The following is a 21,373-nucleotide window of genomic DNA, read 5'->3' on the forward strand; positions in this document are numbered from 1 at the left end:
CACCCCATGTGTGCATATCAGGCTCCTCTGTCCATGGAATTCTCCAGGCAAGAATACTGGAGTGGGTTGCCAGGCCCTCCTCCAGGGGATCTTCCCTACCCAGGGATCAAACCCACATCTTTTTATGTCTCCTGCATTGCCAGGCTGGTTTCTTTACTGCTAGCGCCACCTGGGAAGCCCCACACAATGGAGAAGGACAGTCTTTTCAACGAATAGTGCTGGGGAAATTGGACAGCCACATGCAAAAGAATGAAACTGAACCACTATCTTATACCACACACAAAAACCACCTCAAAACACTAAAGATTTGAATGTATGACCTAAACCAGAAAACTCTTAGAAGAAAACACAGGCAGCAAGCTCCTTGACATCAGTCTTGAGGATGACTGTTTGAATTTGACCAAAAAGTAAACGTATCAAAAGCAAAAATAAGCAATAGGACTGCATACAAAACTAAAAAATTTCTACGGAGCAAAGGGAATCATCATCATGGATTAAAGACCAAAACATTAAGATCAGAAACCATAAAACTAGAAGAGAACAAGCAGATCACTCTTAGACATAAATCACAGCAACATTTTTTGGATCTGTCTCCTAAGGCAAGAAAACAAAAGTGAAAATAAATGGGACTTAATTAGACTTAAAAGCTTTTGCACAGCAAGGGAAACCACTGACATAACAAAAAGACCTATTAGATGGCAGAAACATTTGCAAATGATATGGCCAATAAGGAGTTAATAGTCAAAATACATAAACAGTTCATATTATTCAACATTAAGAAAACAAACAGCCTGGTTAAAAAAAAAAAAATAGGCAGAAGACCTGAACTGACATTCTTCCAAAGAAGGCATACAGAAGGTCAACAGGCAAATGAAAAGATACTCAGCATCATTAATCATCAGGGAAACGCAAATCACACCAAAATATCAACCTGTTAGATTGGCTATTATCCAAAAGACAAGAAACAACAAATGTTAGTGAAGATGTGGAGAAAAGGAAAGCCTCATGTACTGCTAGTGGGAAAGTTAATTGGTACAGCCACTATGGAAACAGTATGGAGGTTCTTCAAGAAATTAAAAATAGAACTACCATATGATCCAGAAATTCTACTTCTGGGTAAAACAAAAACACCAATTTGAAAAGATGTATGTATCACCATGTTCATTTTACAATAGCCAAAATATGGAAACAACCTACGTTTCCAGTGATGGATGAATGGATAAAGAAAATATGAGATGTGTATACATCTCATACACACACAAATAATATATACACAGCCATATACATGCAATGGAATATTAGCCATAAAAAGGGAAATATTGCCATTTGTGACAACACAAATGATTCCAAAGGGTATTATGCTAAGCGAAATAAGTCAGAAAAATAAAAAATAAACACTGCTTACACATGGCATCTAAAAAACAAACCACCACCAACTGAAAACAAGCTCATAGGTACAGAGAACAGATTAGTGGTTGTATATACTGCAAACGATCACCACAGTAAGTCTAGTTAACATTTATCACCAGTTACAAAACTATTATGAAACTGTTAAGATTTATTCTCTTAGCAAGTTTCAAATATGACTGGAAATTTGCATCTTTTGAGCCCCTTTATCCATTGTGTCTGCCCCTATCCCCAGCCACCTCTGACTGGGGCTCAAAAGGTACAAATTTCCAGTCATATTTTAAACTCGGTAGAGAGTAAATCTTAGTTTCATAACAAGAAAAAAAAATGTAACTATGGTGATAGATGTTTAACTACAGTTACTGTGGCGATCATCTGTAATATATACCTGAAATTATAGTACGTCAACTAAAAAATTGTATCTGATTCTTGCTGATCCCCAAAATTCAATGAGAATTCAAACATACTAGGTTTCCTTCTTTTGATAGTAATGTTGCTGTCTGCGTGGGTTCAGTAAGAGCATGTTCCCCTTTTCACTAGTTTGTACTTCTTTCATAACTGGTTGAACAATCAATTATATAACCAAAGGCTTACCTGAAATGTCATATTTGAGAATGATGGCTATTGAATCAGATACAAGTCATTTTAAGGAATAAAGTTGGCTTTACTTATGGAGCCAATGCTTATGATGCTTCAGGCCCAGTAAAAGATTACTTTGTCAGGTCTGGGACATTGTCATGGAAAGAACTGTGTTCTCCACAAATTCTTATGTTTGAAGTCCTAACTCCCAGAGGCTTCAGAAAGTGACCTTATTCAGAAATAGGGTCACTGCAAATGTAATTACTTAAACTGAAGTCATATTTGAGTAGGGTGGTCCACTAATACAAAATGACTGGTGTCCTTATAAAAGGGCAAAATTTGGACACACATAAGCACACAGAGAGAATGAAGGCAGAGACTACTAGCCAAGGAATACCAAAGACTGCCAGCAAACCACCAAAAGCTAAGAGACACATGGAACTCTTACAGCCCTCAGAAGGAAGCAACACTGCCAACACCCTGATCTTGAACTTCAAGCCGTGAGCACTGTGAAATCAATAAATTCATACTGCTCAAGCACAGCCGCCCTAGCATACACATTCTAAAGAAAGGTTTACCCTTTGCCCAGTTCCAAGGAGAGAGTCTCAAAGTCTTGGGCATATCCTATTAAGAGTGTATTTGTTTACCTGTGGCCTTGAGACCATATCAGATAGTTTATGCTAAAAATGTGATTTATGGTAGGGACAACAGAGTTATCTTCTAGAGGGGCTGAGTAAATAAAATTCACATTTAATTAGTTTCTATCCTACACAGTTTTAGTACAGTACAAAGTAATTATCAGCCATAAAATTGTGGTAAAATACACACAGTAGAAAATTTTACTGTTTTAAGCACTTTAAAGTGTTAATTTCTGGCATTAAGTAAATTCACAGTGTTATGCAACCATTATCATTATTCATCTCCAGAATACTTTATCATCCCAAACAAAAACTTTGTACCCATTAAAGAAGTCCTCATTCTCCCCTCTCTCAAGCACCTGGTAACCACGGTTCTCTCATTCTCTATAAATGTGTTCTAGGTACCTCATATAAGAGGGATCATATAATATTTGTCCTTTTGTGTCAGGATTCTTTCACTTAGCATAATAATGTTTTAAAGGTTCTTCCATGCTGTGGCATGTACCAAAATCTTATTCCTCTATATGAGTAATACTCAATTACATGCATATTCCATATTTATCTATCTATTCATCTGTTGATGGACAAATGAATTGTTTATACCTTTTGGCTACTGTGAGTAATGAGACTAAACAGCAGCAATAATGACTACCTTTAGAATTCTATTTCCTTTCCCACTTTAATACAAATAATCTCAAAGTATGCAGTTTTAAAGGCAACAAAATGCACCTCTAGGTGACTGAACTTTATGAACAGAAATACATGATTCCTTACAATACCCATGCTGCTTTAAATGACAAAATCTCTTTTTTACGTTATTAACAGTGCCTTTTGGAAGAAACTGATATGATGAAACACCAACATGTTCCTAAGGACATAAGAAAAAGAACGATACTATTAAAATAAATGCAGGTTACAAACCAAAGAATGACTGGAAGAAAGTAAAGCCATATTCTAACACAAAATCAAACAAAAAGAAGAAAAAAACAGTATAATATTCTGACCTTTGTTAAATAAGAATATAACTGAGATAACCTTTCAGCTACAAAAAAAAATCTTCAAAGGTAATTCATATTAAAAAGTTTTGGATCTTTCAAATGTCAATCTTCATGGCAGGTTCATCACTAAATAGTCTCAAGTCCCACAGCTCAGAGAAAAATCCCAAAGAAAATCAAGTATAGATAACATAAATAAAAAACAATTCTGAGGTACAGTTCAGGATGGTAAAGAAAGTATTTTAAAAAGTACATTTTGGTTGCAGCTTGTCAAAGAAGTGAATGAGAAAACAGCATTTGAGTACTTCAAATTTTTTAGTAGTAAATTAATATCAATGAAAAGATATTCAGATCTATTGAAAGAGTAACAATATAAATTATACATTTGTCTAACACAGTGGGATATAAAAGCAAATTTTAAAGTTTAATATTTTGAATAAGTAATATATACATATGTTCAAATTTCAGAGAAATAGACAAGGTTATATATGTTAAAGTCTCATATATACCCAAGACTGTTAAAGTAATTGTTTCTCGCATATACCCAAAAGAACTGAAAGAAGCACCTTAAAGAGAGATTTATATGCCCATGTTTATAGCGCTATTCACAGCTGTCGAAAGGTAGAAACAATCCCAAAGTCCATCAGCAATTAGTAGATAAACAAAATGTAGTCTATACACACATGCTGTTAATAACCTTACTATTAACATTCATGCTGTGACACGGAGGAACTTTAAGGACATTAATGGTAAGTTGATAAAATAGGCCAATCACAAAAAGGCAAATACTGCATGATTCCACTTATGAGGTGAAATTTAAAGTGTTAGTTGCTCAGTATTGTCCAAGTCTTTGTGACCCCATGGACTATAGGCTGCCAGGCTCCTCTGTCCATGGGATTCTCCAGGCAAGAATACTGGAGTGGGTTGCCACTCCCTTCTCCAGGGGATCCTCCCAACCCAGGAATCAAACCAGGTCTCCTGCATTGTAGGCAGATTCTTTAACATGTGAGCTACCTGGGAAGCATTATGAGGTAATGAGTCAAGTCAAATTCTGAAAGACAGAATGCAGAATGACTGCCAGCTAGTGGGAAGAGTGAATGGAGAACTGTTGTTTAATGAACAAGGAGTTTTAGTTTTGCAAGATGCAATGAGCTCTGGAGGTAGCTGCACAACGATGTAAATGTACTTAACAATACTGAACTGAGTGCTTTAAAAATGGTTAAGTTCATAAACTTTGTGAAGTGTATTTTACCATAATCAAAATAAAAAACTAAAAATATTTCCCTCCCACTGGTTTCTAATCACCATTCGGTTTCCACCCTCTGAAACCACTTTCATTATTTTATTTATCTTGTGTTTCCTTATGCATATACAAGCAAATATAAATAAACTAAACCACAGTATATAGTATTCTGTATCTTGCTATTTTTCCTAACAATGCATCTTGGAATTCTTTCATTTCAAATGTAGAAAAGTTCACCTCTTAAGAGCAACATTTTAACAACAGTTTTAGCATGTGCTGCAAAGCTTTAATATAAAAGAACTTACCAAAATCTGGTGGACACTGCCCATTATAAGGAAACCAATTTCCTTTCACAGTGAAAGGACTTTTCCTGTTGCTTGTTGAACCAGTTCCTAGCTGTCCATTACCACCAAGTCCAAAAGAATAAATTCGTCCTGATGAAGGAACAAAAGCAGAAGTGTGCTGCCTAGAGTAAAATGACAGAAAACCTCAGACTTAATGTTACCTTTCATGTAAATATAAAAATAATTTACATTTAGAAAAGCATGGTGAATATTACTGGTATAATTTTTCTCTTCAAAAATAAGTTAATAAGACCATTAGAGTTTTCAAGTTTTCTGTACAAATTTTTATTAATAGCCTTATTCTATACTGAATGAATTCTGTACCACACAGGTAGACTGCTTAAGCATGGTCCAGAAAATTCCCACAAATGTCCAAATTTAAAAAGGCCCAGCTCTGTACTGATATCTCTTACACTATATGATTCAGCTCTAGAGGCAGCATCTAACTGCTGTCCAAGGAAATCAGCCAACCACCTTCTCACTCAGGTTCTGGCTTAAAGCTGTAGTCTCTAAAGGCCTACACCATGTGGGTATCACTCAAAAGCTTTAGGGTAAGAACTGGGCAGAAGACTGGTACATATAAAAACGTATGGTAAAACAATGTTTCCTTTCTTCAAAAGAAACTGATTCTTATGTATACACACTCAGATTTCTCTAGAGGTACCAGAGTGGAAGCAAACAAATTACAAACCTAAGAAATTACAAAACTGAAGCTAGCGAAAACCCACTAATCCTGAATCTGTCCAACTCCCTCTGATGCTTCATCACCATATATTTAGGAATGGGCTAAGGTGATCATCCAGCTCAGGTGTTGTGTTCCTCAAAGTTTCATGGATTCAATCAAGTCTGGCAAATTCTTATGTTATTTCTGTAAATACTGTCTCTCTCCCATGTATTCAATGTTCTTCTTGATAATATTAGACAAATGTTTTATCTTCCCAACACTCTAACAGTCTTCTAACTTCTCCTAAATATCCATATCCCTTGTGACTAATTTCCCTAGATTTGTTTTCCACATTATTACTTTACTCTTTAGCAGTATGTCCAACCTGCTGTTTCCATTATCCACTGAATTTAAAAATTTAATGACTATGTTTTATCCCATTTCTAGTTCTTCTTTTCAAATCATGCAGACAGTTACTTCATTTAAAACCCTTAATACATTGTAAAACATAATACGTATACATCAATTCAGGACTATTCTGATAAATCCCAAGCCTACTTTAGGACAGTCTTGTGGTTATAAATTCTGAGGGAAGATTCAAACAAGAGACTAAGCCAAGGCCAGAAAAGTTTCCTTAAACTAGCAAGAGAATATTTCACTGTGGACTCATCCCATGAGGTGGCTTTACTGGGAGGAGATGGTTTCGCAGGCCTCACTACCACCTATACCACTTCTTCGGTCCTACTTCCTATTCCAAATTCCCTTGCCATCTGTGGTATATTGCTTATAAAAACTGCTGAAGTTATTCCATTCCCTATACCCATTACCCTTGCAACATGACTTTTGTAGGGGTTCCCATCAAGATGAGGAATCTATTTCTCCATGTCTTAAAACTGGTCTCTGGCCTATGGCGTGCTTTGAACAGAATGAAGCAGAAATGACAGTGCATGAGGTGACCCTAAGCCTAACAGGTGGCTTTGCATTCTTTCCTCTCTCTTTTGGAACCCTGCTATACTACTATGAGCATACTTAAGGTTAGCTTGAAGGATAATATACAATCTGGAGCAGAGATAAGCCGACCCAGCTAAAGACCCCACAGACTACCCAGCCCCTATCCAGACCATCAACTGATCAACTGAGTTCACCTAAGATGAGAACTGCCCAACGAAGCTCAGCGCAAATCACTAAGCCACAGAATTACTAGCTAAATAGGTAATTATGTCAGTAATTTGGGGGTGGTTTGTCAAGCAAAATAAGCTAATTAATACATTACCCAGATTGGCAAATTTTTTCAGAGTAGCTCCAGAGTCAGTTCAAACTAACAGGTATTATTTTCAGATTTCCTTGGTTTTGCCCAGTGGAATTCTCTTTAATTCCTTGCAAACTAATCTATGCTATTTACTTAAAAGGACCTTTTGATTCCAGAGTTTTCAAGTTATCTAGCCTGTCATATAACTGAAAAACTAAGGAGAATCTAACAACCAACTCATCTCAGAGCCAGATGAGCTAAAGTTAATAAAAATTTTTTAAATCAAGGATACACATTTAACAAAATAAACCATAAATGAACTCACAGAAAGGCTATGACAAACACAGACAGCTTCTTAAAAAGAAAAGACATCACTTTGCTGACAAAGGTCTGCACAGTCAAAGCTATGGTTTTTCCTGTAGTCATGTATGCATGTGAAACTTGGACCATAAAGAAGGCTGAACGTGGAAGAATTAATGCTTTTGAACTGTGGTGCTGAAGAAGACTCTTTGGAGTCCCTTGGACAGCAAGGAGATCAAACCCATCAACCCTAAAGGAAATCAACCCTGAATATTCATTGGAAGGACTGATGCTAAAGCTGAAACTCCAATACTTCAGCCACGTGATACAAAGAACTGACTCATTTGAAAAGACCCTGATACTAGGAAAGACTGAAGGCTGAAGGCAGGAGGAGAAGGGGACGAAAGAGGATGAGATGATTGGATGGCATTACCGACTAGATGGACAAGAGTTTGAGCAAGCTCTGGGAGTTGGTGATGGACAGGGAAGCCTGGCATGCTGCAGTCCATGGGGTCACAAAGAGTCAGACATGACTGAGCGACTGAACTGAACTGAACTGAACTGAAGCAAAGAGACAACTCACTGGAAAAGACCCTGATGCTGGGAAAGATTGATGGCAGAGGGAGAAGGGGGCAACAGAGGATGAGAAGGCTGGATGGCCTCATCTACTCAATGGACATGAGTTTGAGCAAACTCTGGGAGAGAGTGAAGGACAGGGAAGCCTGCCTGGCATGCCGCAGTCCATGGGGTTGCAAAGAGTTGGACACAACTGAGTGACAGAACAACAAGCATATAAAACAAACTGCTGTGGCTGAAGAAGGGCTTAACATTGTCCAGTCTGCCTCCTTCAGGAAGTAGTACTGTGATATTTTAAAGGAACATATCAATAATTTGAAAATTACTGCTCAATACTAGTTCATTAAATTCCTCCACATACTGATCTATTAAAGGTGTGGTTCTTAATCCTGGCCACATTTTGGAATCGCCTAGGAGTGAGCCTAGGCAACAATACATATTACTAAAAACTCTCCAAAGGATTACAGCACAGAGTTAGAGCCACTGAACAAACATAACTATCTCAAGTCCTATATTTGATGTAATAGTTTAAAAACAGTATGATACTATACTACTGGAATTTGAACCCTTTCCTTTTAGATTATCTCCCTTGATGAGTTCATATTTCTGGTATCCCTTGGTTACTTCCTTCAAGAAGTTCCTGACAATTACTTGTTAAGGAAATAATACATAGTTCTTGTAATACCAACTACCTGCAAATCAAACTGGTGAAGATATCAACTGACATTCCCTCTGTAGATAAGTTCTTACATCTCTATCAATATATAAGTGAAATTCCTCCCCCAATCCAATAGTTAAATAAATAAAATTATCAGAAAGAACTAAGTTTACAGAGCTAAGAATAACTGTTCAAATCATGCTCATCTTAACTATGAAGAATTACAAAACTGGATTAACAGTAAATAATCTGTGATATCTCACAGGAGACTGATTAAATATTTCATCAGAAAAAAATTACCTAAAAATATTTATAATCTTTTAATGAATTATGCATGAAGCTGAACTAGAAAAGTTGAACTCTCTACACGTTATTGAATATATATTCATGTATAACTTCAACAGTCTAATAAACATTATGATAGTAAGCATTTCTGCCCACTTACATGTTGAGCTTTTATTCATCTTTTACAAGAGATCCTGATGAAGGCCTTGACAAATTATTCCCATAAATCATTTTTCAAATACACGGTCAAACAAACAAAACTGAGCAAAGAAACAGGGTACACTGAACTTATCCCAGCAGAAAGAACAATAGAAACAGACTGCTAAAGATGTCAGACGTTGGAATTTTCAAACACAAGAACCTAGAATAATTCTGTTTAATAGTTGCTTAATGTCCAAAGAAATAAAGGCCAAGGCTGAAAACTGACCAATAGCTAGAAATATTAAATTTAAAAAAAAAAACCTTAAGATTTTTAAAAAGAGTATGAAACATTAGGACTGAAAAATCACAATAATCACAATTGAGACCTTAAAGGTTTAACAAAAAATAGATAACAGTATGAGAATTAGTGAACTGAAGCATAAATCATAAAAATAATCAAGAAGGCAGCAAATAGAGGCAAAAATGTGGAAAGTTAAGAGAGAAACTACAAGGTGGAGTGAGACGATTTAATACACATCCAATCAGGGGCTTCCCTGGTGGCTCAGTGGTAAAGAATCTGCCTGCCAATACAGGAGACATGGGTTCAGTCCCCAATCTGGGAAGATCCCACATGTGGTACAGTAACTAAACCCATGCACCCAACTATTAAGCCTATGCTCTAGAGCCCAGAAGCCACAACTACTGAGCCCACAAGCTGCAAATACTGAAACCCTCAAGCCCTAGAGCCCATGCTCTGCAATGAGAGAAGCCACCACAATGAGAAGCCCACACACCGCAACTAGGGGGTAGGCCCCATTTGCCACAACTAGAGAAAAGCCCGTGCAGCAACGAAGACTCAGTACAGCCATAAATAAATAAATAAATTTCTTTTTACAAACAGACATCCAGATTCCTATGAGGAAAGGAAAAGCTGTATCTAAAGAGATAAAGAGATTAGAATTTCCCATAACTGATCAAAGATATTACTCCATAGATTCAAGAACCCCAGTAAGAAAATGAGGAAATTCATTCCTTAACAAATGAAAGCAAAACTGAAGAGACAAAGAGAAAAGAGACAAATTGTCTTCAAAGGAGCAACATACCAACAGCTGAATTCTCAAATCTGAAGACAAAAGACAGTGGAATGTTATCTTAAAAGTGCTGAAAGCAAACGCCAAGCTAGAATTCTATAACCAGCAAAATCATTCATGAATGAAGGCGCAATACAGACATTTTTAAATATGCAAAGAATCTGCCACCTGCAAATCTACATAAAGGAAATACCAGAGGGTGGTTGATAAATGGAAAATGATACTAATTATTATAAAAACTGAATAGAAAAGAAAGTAGTAAATGCATGTACAGCCATTTCTAAATGTGCACTGACTATATGAAGCAATATTTTTCTGGGGTTTAATAATATATTTGGAATGAAAATTAGGAAAGGTAAATGGAGGTCTTACAACTCCTGGGAAAGTATTAATATAAAGATTAATGTTATTTCTAGAGTAACAATTTAAAAAGTTTCCAAATTCGCAAAATGGGTATAGGGAATTCAGTTAAGTTCAGTCGCTCAATAGTGTCAGACTCTTGGCAACCCCAGGGACTGCAGCACGCCAGACTTGCCATCAATCACCAACTCCAGGAGCTTGCTCAAACTCATGTCCATCAAGTCGGTGATGCCATTCAACCATCTCATCCTCTGTCGTCCCCTTCTCCTCCCACCTTCAATCTTTCCCAGCATCAGGGTATTTTCCACTGAGACAGTTTTTCACATCCGATGGCCAAGTAGTAGAGCTTCAGCTTTAGCATTAGTCCAATGAATATTCATCTGTCCAATGAATATTCAGGACTGATATCCTTTACGATCGACTGGTTTGATCTTCTCACTGTCCAAGAGACTCTCAAGAGTCTTCTCCAACACCACAGTTCAAAAGCATCAATTCTTCACTGCTTTTTTTATGGTCCAACTCTCTCATCCATACATGACTACTGGAAAAACCATAGCTTTGATTAGACAACTGTTTGTCGGTAAAGTAATGTCTCTGCTTTTTAATATGCTGTCTAGCTTTGTTATAGCTTTTCTTCCAAGGAGCAAATGTCTTTTAATTTCATGGCTGCAGTCACCATCCACGGTAATTTTGGAGCCCAAAACAATAAAGTCTGTCACTGTTTCCATTGTTTCCCTATCTATTTGCCATGAAGTGATGGGACCAGATGCCATGATCTTAGTTTTCTGAATGTTGAGTTTTAAGCCAGCTTTTTCACTCCTCTTTCAACTTTCATCAAGAGGCTCTCTAGTTCTCCTTCACTTTCTGTCATAAAGGTGGTATCATCTGCGTATCTGAGGTTATTGATATTTCTCCCGGCAATCTTGATTCCAGCTGGTGCTTTCTCCAGGTGGCATTTCACATGATGTACTCTGCATATAAGTTAAATAAGCAGTGTGACAATATATAGCCTTGTCATACTCCTTTCCCAATTTTGAACCAGTCTATTATTCCATGTCCAGTTCTAACTGTTGCTTCCTGACCTGCATACAGGTTTCTCAGGAGGCAGGTCAGGTGGTCTGGTATTCCTGTCTTTTGAAGAATTTTCCACAGTTTGTTGTGATCCACACAGTCAAAGGCTTTGGCATAGTCAATAAAGCAGAAGTAGATGTTTTTCTGGAATGTTCTTGCTGTTTCTATGATCCAGTAGATGTTGGCAATTTGATCTCTGGTTCCTCTACCTTTCCTAAATTCAGCCTGAACATCTGGAAGTTCTTGGTTCATGTACTGTTGAAGCCTAACTTGGAGAATTTTAAGCATTACTTTGCTAGTGTGTGAGATGAGTGCAACTGTGCAGTAGTTTAAACATTCTTTGGCATTGTCTTTCTTTGGGACTGGAATGACTTTTTCCAGTCCTGTGGCCACTGCTGAGTTTTCCAGATTTGGTGGCATACTAAGTGCAGCACTCAGCATCTTTTAGGATTTGAAACTGCTCAGCTGGAATTTCATCACCCCCACTAGCTTTGTTCATAGTGATGCTTCCTAAGGCCCGCTTGACTTTGCACTCCAGGATATCTGGCTTGAGGTGAGTGATAACACCATTGTGGTTATCTGGGTCATTAACATCTTTTATGTATAGTTCTTCTGTGTACTCTTGCCACCTCTTCTTAATATTCTGCTTCGGTTAGGTCCATACCATTTCTGTCCTTAATTGTACGCATCTCTGCATGAAATGCTCCCTTGGTATCTCTAATTTTCTTGACAAGATCTCTAGTTTTTCCCATGCTGTTTTCCTGTTTCTTTGCATTCACTTAGGAAGGCTTTCTTATCTCTCCTTGCTACTCTTTGGAACTCTGCATTCAGATGGATATATCTTTCCTTTACTCCTCCTGCCTTTTGCAATTTCCAAATGAAGGCTTGGGTGATAAACTGCAATTAATTTTAATTTCAGCACTCTGCACAGTTTTAGCTACCTACCCCTTCACCCTCAACCCTGTGACAGGCAGTTATCCAATGATCCAGGTGTATCTTGCACACAGCTTGTGGGAGCCAGAGCAGGCTATACGGATTCTGTCCTTATATATGAGATCAGTCCTTTGATCATTGATTGCGGCTTTTGATTACAGAGGAACAGACACAAAAGGAGGATAAGTCTCTTCTGTAACCCTTCTGACCACTGTCACAAGCCTATTCTCCTCCAGCTGAAGAGACTTCCAGGACTGAAAGGGCTGGTGTGTGTGTTGTTGTTTTTTAATTTTATCTTCTATTTTCTTCCCTTTATTTCTTTTGCCCCTTTTAAAAGTCAGTTGTTTAAGATCTAGGACATTCAAATGTAACTGAATATAGAGGGGAATTTAGAAAGTCATTCTGCATGCCCAGGAAAAGGTACAGTCTCAGAAAAGAGCTGAGAAGACCTTAGGCTTACAGTTCAGTCTGATCCTTGGCACAGAGACAATCTGTAACAATCAAAACAAAACAAAAATCAGCAAACCCTAGAGAAGAAGCAGAATCTTTTTTCCAGAGTTACCACATTTTAGGTTCAAAGGTCCAGTTTTCAAAAAGAAAAAAAAAATCTCAGAGAATATTAAAAATTACAAAAGCATGGCCCAATCAAAGAAAAAAATGAACCAACATGGGAATGCAAAATGATACAGCTACTTTGGAAGGCAGTTTGATAGTTTCTTACAAAGCTAAACTATTACAATATGATCCAGCAAAAGAGCTCTTCATTATTTATCCAAAGTAGTTAAAAACCTGTGTCTAAAAAAACTTAAACACAGATGCTCATAACAGCTTTATTTGTAACTGCCAAACCTTAGAAGCAACCAAAATTTCCTTCAGTAGGTAAGTGGATAAACAAACTTATATCTAGACAGTGGAATATTATTTAGTATTAAAAAAAAATCAGCAACCAAGTTATGAAAAAACACAGAGGAACCATAAATGCATATTACTAAGTAAAAGAAGACAATCTGAGAAAGCTACAAGGTATGTGATTCCAACTATGAAATTCCGGAAAAGGCAAAACTATAAGAGTAAAAGTCAGTGACTGCTAAGAGTTAGGGTGTTGGGGGGATGAATAAGAGGAGCACAAAGTATTTTTAGGGAAGTGAAAATACTCTATATAATACTACAAGGGTGGATGCACATCAATATACATTTGTCCAAATAGACAGAATAAACCCTAATGTACAATACGTATACTTGCAATAATCTGTCAATGTAGTGATGAAAAGAAATTTTCACATATTGAGGTATGGGAAGTCATTCTGGCTCACACCTAAGATAACACAAATTTAACACTAATTAAAATAGCTGGTTTGTGGCCCATCAAACATACATCCTACACCTGCTCTAATTATTAAAGAAAAGGACACAATGACCAGAAATAAACAATGTTCATGGTAAGAATAAAGATTAAATCCCTGCTCCCTTCCTGGGATGCCAATCCTGGCACTCCTTCGATGATAAAGACTCTCTTCCCAGGTTCAAGGCCACAGGGACTTGCTGTGTATACGCTCATATCTCTTTTAGAAACTTTGAAGCAATCTATTCATGACTTGTTTGATGGGTCTTTGTTCCAACACGATATAAAACTGTGCTGAAAAGTATGCTTTTCTGGAGCAGTTCCTCAGTTATCTGAGAAGCTGTCTTCCAGGCTAACTGTCCTCAGTTTGGCTTAAATAAAGCTCCTTTCTTTTTTCCTATTATAGACTGTTTAATTATGAATTAATTTTCTTGTGAACCTAAAAATGCTGTAAAAAAGTCTACTTTAGAAAAATGAAACAACCAGATGATGAACCTTAATAGACTAAAACAATTTCCTAAAGATACTCAAATAACTAAAGAAAAACACGAAAATAGTCAAGAAAACAGTATATGAAGAAAATGAAAATACCAATAAAAAAACAGAAAGCCTGAAAATAAATCAAAAGTAAATTATGGAGATGAAAAATACAATAACCAAAAATGAAAGTTCAATAGAGGAATCAAAGGCAGATTTGAGCAGAAAGAAAAATGAATAAGGGAACTTGAAAGATAAAACAACTGAATTACTAAGTCTCAAGGGGAAAAAAAATGGAGAAAAGGAAATAGAACCTAAGGAACATCTATGGAACATCATGGAGTGCACCAAAAAGGCAGTGTAGGAGTTCCAGAAGATAAAAAGAGATAGAGATCATCTGAAGAAGTAATAACCAAAAAGTTCCCAAATCTGATGAAAAACACAAATATCCAAGAAACTCCAAGTAGGATAAACTGAAAGAGACCCATACTGAGACACATTATAATCAAATCGTTGAAAGACAAAGAGAAAAACTTGAAGTAATCAAGAGAGAAGTGACTTGTTTACATACAAGGAATCCTCAATACGATTATCAGCAGATTTCTCAGCAGAGACTTTGCAGATCCGAAAGCAGTAGGCTTATATGTTCAAATTACAGAAAGAAAAACCTATCAACCATGAATTTGATACTCCCTCATAGCTCAGTCAGTAAAGAATCTGCCTGCAATGGAGGAGACCCAGGTTCGATTCCTGGGTTGGGAAGGTTCCCTGGAGAAAGAAATGGCAAACCACTACAGTATTCTTGCCTGGAAATCCCATGGACAGAGGAGCCTGGCAGGCTACAGTCCATGGAGTTGCAAGAGTCGGACACAACTTAGCAACTAAACCACCACCAAAATTCTCCTTCAAAAATGAGAGAGAAATTAAGACATTTATAGATAAAAGCTGAAGGAGTTATCACCAAACTTGTCCTTTAAGAAATACTAAAAGAAATCCTACAGTTGAAATGAAAGGACACTAGTTACTCAAAGTTGTATTAAAAAAATAAAGATCTCAGTAAAGGTAAATATGGGGCTTCCCTGAGAGCTCAGCTGGTAAAGAATCCACCTGCCACGCAGGAGATCCTGGTTGATTCCTGGGTTGGGAATATCGGCTGGAGAAGGGATAGGCTACCCACTCCAGTATTCTTGGGCTTCCCTTGTGGCTCAGCTGGTGAAGAATCCACCTGCAATGCAGGAGACCTGGGTTCAATCCCTGGGTTGGGAAGATCCCCTGGAGAAGGGAAAGGCTACCCACTCCAGTATTCTGGCACAGAGAATTCCATGGATTATATAGTCCATATGGTCACAGTCAGTCAGACACAACTGAGGAACTTCCACAAGTAAATATACGGGTGATTGTAAAAACTAGTACTATTCTAACTTTGGGCTTTTTCCTCCAAATTTTGTTTTCTACAGAATTTTAGAGACTAATGCATAAAATTATTAATTTTTTTTGACACACAATGTATATAAAAGTTATCTTGTGACACCAATAACTGAAACCAAGTAGGGACAGAGCCATACAGGAACAGAGTTTTTGTATGTTATTGAAACTGACTTTGTATAAATTTGAGTTAGTGTGTAACTTTAGGATGCTGCTACTGTTAGTGCTGCTAAGTCACTTCAGTCGTGTCCAACTCTGTGCGACCCCATAGACGGCAGCCCACCAGGCTCCCCCGTCCCTGGGATTCTCCAGGCAAGAACACTGGAATGGGTTGCCATTTCCTTCTCCAATGCATGAAAGTGAAAAGTGAAAGTGAAGTCACTCAGTCGTATCCGACTCGTAGCGACCCCATGGACTGCAGCCTACCAGGCTCCTGCATCCATGGGATTTTCCAGGCAGGAGTACTGGAGTGGGGTGCCAGAGCCTTCTCAACTTTAAGATATTAAATGTAATTCCTATGGTAACCACAAAAAAATAGCTAAAGAATATACAGAAAAGGAAATAAGGAAAGTAAAACATTTCACTGCAAAAAATAAACACAAAAGACAGTAATGTAGGAAAATCAGCAAAAAGACATACAATGAAAACTAAAAAATATTGCTGAAAGAAATTAAATAAATGGAAAGATCCCACATTCATGGATTAAAAGACTTAATATTATTAAGATGTCAATACTTTTGAAAGTGACCTACAGACTCAATGCAATCCCTATCAAATCATGGAAATACAAATTAAAATCATGATTAAGGCCACTATATATCCATAAGATTAGCAAAAATTTTAAAATATAACAATACCAAATTGATAGTGATGGGAAGGTAAACTGGTGTAACCATTCTGGTAAAAAGGATAACATTAACCTATAAAATTCAAGTATACTCTATGACCCTGGGAAGCCCTAGTGGTTCAGCAGTAAAGAATCTGGCTGCTAATGCAGGAGACACAGGTTGAATCCCTGGGTCAGAAACATCCCCTGGAGAAGGAAATGGCAACTCACTCCAGTATTCCTGCCTGGGAAATTCCACGGACTGAGGAGCCCGGCAAGCTACAGTCCATGGGGTCACAAATAGTCAGACATGACTTAGTGACTAAACAACAACAAACGACCCAGAAATTCCATTCTAACTATACACTTTAGAAATATTAAAGTTTATGTATATCAAATAATAAATGTTCAAAGCAAAATTATTTGCAACTGCCAAAAATGGAAATACCCAAGAGTCCATCAGTAATAGAATGAGTAAATAATTATAGATGCATACAGTTGAGTAAAACACAGCAGTAAGACCTAATGATGGAGAACCATGGCTATACACAGATGGATAATCATACACATGATGTTAAAAAAAGAAAGAAAAGGAAGTCACCAAAGGCTACCTGCAGCGTAATTCTGTGTATCTGAATTAACTGTTGGAAAAGTAAATTATATTCTATAGAGATATATACCAGCTGGAAAAAAAATTAAGCTAAGTGGTCAAAACCAAGTTAGTCAAGCAAAGGGTATTTTGCCTCTGGGGACCAAAGGTGAAGCTCAATTACAAAGCCCAGACTCCTATTTACTCCCAAGAACTGGGGATGGGGAAATCAGTATTCCAGTTCAACTTTCACCACTGATTAATCTTATGTCTTAAGTAATTAACTGGTCAATTTGTTCTTTTTTTTTTTTTTTAATTTGTTCATTCTTTAAAGAAAAAGGTGGACAAGCAAAAGAAAAAAGACTATAACTTCAAGTGTAACGTTACATGGAACGGCACTGTTCAAAAAGGAATGACCCACAAATGTTACCACAGCACAAGTGGAGGAATCTACAATGTTACCCTGCATGCTACTGCCATACTATAAACAAACAAGTCAAGGGCAAAATCCTTCTTGCCAAGAGAATTAATGTATACATCGAGCAAAAAGCAGCCCTTAAGAGCCAAGACAGTTTCCCGAACATGTGAACAAAAATGATCAGGGGAAAAAAAGGAAGCCAAACAGAAAGGTACTCAAGTTCATCTGAAATGCTACCAAAGAAGCACACTTTGTGAGAACCAATGGAAAGGAGCCTGAGCTGCTGGAAGTCATTCCCTAGGAATTTGTGGTATAATAATAGTAATAATTAAAAGACCCCTGGATTGTTTAAAAAATAAAAAAAAAAAAACCTAATAATTGGGTGATAGATGAAAATACTCTTTTCTATAACCGCTTACCTTCCACAAGCAATCTGAGTGACAATGCTTCCCATAAGTTCAAAAACTTTCCTTGGGTTTATTTCATGACTGGTAGAGTTATGACCCAACTGACCATACCCTCCGGCTCCAAAAGTAAACACTCCGCCTTCCTAAAAAGAAGACAAAATCCTTTGTGATTAGAAAGCCTGATAAAAGAAAATAATCTTCAGGAAAATAAGTTTCATTAAACCAATACTATTTTTTGCACTGCCTTTTACTATCTTTATATTCTTGTCAAATCACAGAAAATGTCATAAAATCTAAAAATGGTATCATTTTCAGTTTCCAAAGTAGCTCTGCAAAGAAAAAAAAAGTATGTATAAACACAGCACACAAATATACCTACTCTTAGCATAGTGTTACTAAACTATAGACAATCTTTAAAATATTTATCATAAAATACATAACTGGATTAAAGGTAATATTTTTTAAAAAGTAATTCATGATGACAGTTTAACAAAAGCACGGTTAGTATTTTTTCAGTTCAATTGCTTTTCTTCATAGTTGCAGCTACGTAAACAAATTTAAGCTATTAAATGAAAGTGGAATGAGAGTATTTATACAGACTGCTATGTCAGGAAATTGATTTTTCTGTTTAAAAACTTTTTATCATGGGGAATTTCAACAAAGACACAAAAGTAAAGACAAATATATATATATATATATATTTATTTATTTATTTATCTACGTACAAATATATATATTTATCTACATACAAATTACCATATAACGGTCACTTTCAACTGGTAAAACTTAGACAACCCTGGTTCACTGATGCCCTTGCCACTCGCTTTGGGAGGGTATTTCAAAGCAGAAAACTGTACCAAAGGTACTTTAAACTAGTAAACTGTGGTCCATAAGTCATTTCACCTATAAATGTGTATGTATTCTCAATGGAACATACCTCTAACAGATAAAAATATATAACACAATACCACTATACACAAAAAAATATTAATTTCCTTTTTTGGACAGAAATAGCATGGGGTCACAAAGAGTCAGACATGACTGAGTGACTGAAGTTTTGTTTCTCAGGTTTTTTCATCTTACTGACAATACTGATTTGACATAAGATTGTGAATATTTAAAATATACAACATGACATATATATACTCTGTGGAATTATTACTACAGTCAAATTAATTAACACATCTATTACCTCACATACTTTTTGGAGGGAAGGAAAAAGCTCAGATCTACTATCAGCAAATTTTAAGTACAGAATACTGTATTGTTAATAGTCACTATGTTGTACATTAGATCCTCAGAATGTAAAAACCTTGCAACAGGAAGTTTGTACCCTTTGACCACATATCCCCAGTTTCCTCATGCCCTACACCCTGGGAACTATCATTCTACTCAATGTTTCTGTGAATTTGACTTTCTATTCCTAATTGCCTCCCCTTTCACTTTTTTTTAACAATTCCATGTATAAGTGATACCATTTAGTACTTGTCCTTGCCTGGCTTATTTCACTTAGCATAATGCCTCCAGGTTCACTTATGCAGTTACAAATGAAAGCATTTCCCCTTCTTATGACTGAATAATATTCCAGTATATGTATGTATGCCCACGCACACATGTACACATCACATTTCCTTTATCCACTCATTTGTCAGTGGACACTTTGGTTGTTTAAGTATTTTGGTTATTGTGAACAATGCTTCAGTAAAAACGAGCACAGTTATCTCGCTGGGATCCTGTTTTCATGTCCTTCAGAAATACATCCAAAAGTGGGATCGCTGGATCTTACAGTGGTTCTATTTTTAATATTTTGAGGAATCTTCATACTGTTTTCTGTAATGTCTGCACCAAGTTGCATTTCCAACAGCAGAGTATAGGGTTCCCCTTTCTCCATAAACCTGTTGTTTTTGTTTTTTAATTATAGTGATCATAACAGATATGAGTTTGTGGTCTTGATTTGCATTTCCTGAAGATTTTGATGTTGATACTGAGCACCTTTTTCATGATCTTTTGGTCATTTGTGTATCTCCTTCAGAAAATGTCTATTCAAGCCCTTTGCCCATTTTTAAATTAGACTATTTTTCAGTCATGAATTATTTGAGTTCCTTATGTATTTTAGATATTAACCCCTAACCAGATATATGATTTACAAATATCTTCTCTCATTCCACAGGATGACTTTTCATTTTGTTGACTGTTTCCTTTGCTGTGCAGAAGCTTTTAGTTTATTTTTGCTTTTGTTATCTGTGTGCTTTTGGCGTCACATCCAAGAAATAACTACCAAGACTCATGCCAAGAAACTTTCTCCCCAGGTTTTCTCCTAGGAGTTTTACAGTTTCAGGCCTTACATTTAAGTCTTTATTCCATTTTGAGCTACATTTTGTAAGTGGTATGAATTAGGGATCCAGCATTTGCATATGGATGTTCAGATTTCCCAGTATCATTTATTAATGATGATGTATGCTTTCAGCATCTTGTTAATGATTTGCTGCATTTATTTCTGACTATCTAGGACTGCAAGATCCAACCAGTCCATCCTACAGGAGATCAGTCCTCGGTGTTCATTGGAAGGACTGATGCTAAAGCTGAAACTCTAATACTTTGGCCACCTCATGCGAAGAGTTGACTCATTGGAAAAGACCCTGATACTGGGAGGGATTGGGGGCAGGAGGAGAAGGGGATGGCAGAGGATGAGACGGCTGGATGGCATCACTGACTCGATGGACATGAGTTTGAGTGAACTCTGGGAGTTGGTGATGGACAGGGAGGCCTGGCGTGCTGCGATTCATGGGGTCGCAAAGAGTCGGACACGACTGAGCAACTGAACTGAATTGATTCTGTTTCATTGGTATTAATATATGTGCTTGCTTTTACACCACTATCATGCAGTTTTGGTTACCACAGCTTTGTAATATAGCTTCAAATCAGGAACCACGATGCCTCTACTTCACTGCTCTTTCTCAAGATTGTTTTGGCTATTCTGGGTCTTTCATGGTTCTGTATGAATTTTAAGATTGTTCCATTTCTGTGAAAACTGCCGCTCGAATTTGAAATGGATTACATTGAATCTGTAGATCACTTTGAGTAGTACAGACATTTTAACAATATTTGTTCTTCAAATCCAAGAACACGAGAAATCTTTCCATTTATTTCTGTCTTCTTCAATTTCTTTCATTGATGTCATATAGTTATCAGTGTACAGGTCTTTCCTCTGTTTGGTCTACCTTTATTCCTAAGCATTACATTGTTTTTAATGCTACTGTAACTGGGGCTGCTGCTTCTCTCTTTTTAGTTCGTTAGTGTATAAAAACACAACCCACTTTAAATGTTAATTTGTATCTTGCAATGTCACTAAATT

General features: G+C 36.8%; 1 protein-coding gene across 3 annotated transcripts in view; it reads right to left on the minus strand.

The window, feature by feature from the left end:
• The window catches only part of HERC4 (HECT and RLD domain containing E3 ubiquitin protein ligase 4), a 127,980-nt gene that overhangs the window by 56,966 nt on the left and 49,641 nt on the right, over positions 1 to 21,373 (minus strand). For all 3 annotated transcript variants that reach the window (XM_010852154.1, XM_010852153.1, XM_010852155.1), the window contains 2 exons: positions 18,031 to 18,161; positions 5,168 to 5,328 (listed from right to left, as the gene is read on the minus strand). In XM_010852154.1, coding sequence (XP_010850456.1) covers positions 5,168 to 5,328; positions 18,031 to 18,161 — 292 coding nt within the window. The remainder of the gene's footprint in view (positions 1 to 5,167; positions 5,329 to 18,030; positions 18,162 to 21,373) is intronic.

The sequence above is a fragment of the Bison bison genome, unplaced genomic scaffold, assembly GCF_000754665.1.
Source record: "Bison bison bison isolate TAMUID 2011002044 unplaced genomic scaffold, Bison_UMD1.0 scf7180017864309, whole genome shotgun sequence".
NCBI lineage: Eukaryota > Metazoa > Chordata > Mammalia > Artiodactyla > Bovidae > Bison > Bison bison.